We start from the raw sequence: 853 nt of genomic DNA on the forward strand, positions 1-853 counted from the left end.
TACAGATGTTTCCTAGCAACAGATGTATACATTAAAGAGACATTAGCGTGATTAATTTCTGTTTTAGTTTTCAGTTCAGTGAGTTTGTTTGTTTGTGTCAGTGAGTTTCCAGAGTGTTTGTTTGTGTGTGTCTGTATGTCAATGAACTCTCTCTGTGTGTTTCAGGACTCTTCCTCACCCCCACTCCCACACTCACACACATGCTGATGCAGCTGACTCTGTGTTTCCATGAGAACAAAAGACTTCGTCGCTGCAGCAACACAAACATCTCCTGAACAAAGGCGGCCATGTTTCCAGAAGTCCGTCCTCCCATAAATCCCAGCGACGAGCGGCTCAGAGTGGTTTGACTCTGGGAGCTGCTGAGCGTGATGCCTCTGCCCCGACGCCGCTCTTCTTTCCTGGGACAGGCGTCCTCGGAACGCCCGGCAACTGCCTCCTGCAGCCGGATGGGCTCGGCCACCACCGCCGCCCCCCGTGGCGTCTTTGTGGGCTCTGCCCCTCCAGTGGGTGGGGCCTCCTGTCTGGGGACGCGGGTGTCCCGGCGAGCTCTGGGCATCAGCAGTGTGTTTCTGCAGGGGATGAGGAGCAGCGCAGCGCCGGTGCTTCCCCGCGCTGGGGAGCGGGCGGCAGGTCACGGTGCGGCTGCAGGGCTGAACAGCTGCCTGATGGAGTACCGGGACAAAGTCCGAGCCCTGGAACAGCTGAACCAGCAGCTGGAGGACCAGATCAGACTCTGTCTGGACCGCAAAGCATCCAGTGCCGGAGCCTGGGGACCCCTCAGGAGGGACTGGGAGGACGTCTACAGACAGGTGAGGACAGGTGGAGGAGATCTACAGACAGGTAAGGACAGGTA

At 57.7% G+C, this 853-nt stretch overlaps 1 protein-coding gene across 1 annotated transcript in view; it reads left to right on the plus strand.

Annotated features, from left to right (window-relative positions):
• Positions 1–20: 20 nt before the first annotated feature.
• Positions 21–853, plus strand: part of bfsp2 (beaded filament structural protein 2, phakinin) — a 4,946-nt gene continuing 4,113 nt past the window's right edge. Inside the window, exon 1 of the mRNA XM_035670840.1 lies at positions 21–809. Within this exon, the coding sequence (XP_035526733.1) occupies positions 369–809 (441 nt within the window). The 5' untranslated portion in view covers positions 21–368. The remainder of the gene's footprint in view (positions 810–853) is intronic.

This window comes from Morone saxatilis, unplaced genomic scaffold (assembly GCF_004916995.1).
Source record: "Morone saxatilis isolate NCDOM2014 unplaced genomic scaffold, NCSU_SB_2.0 Contig23, whole genome shotgun sequence".
NCBI classification, from domain to species: Eukaryota; Metazoa; Chordata; class Actinopteri; family Moronidae; genus Morone; species Morone saxatilis.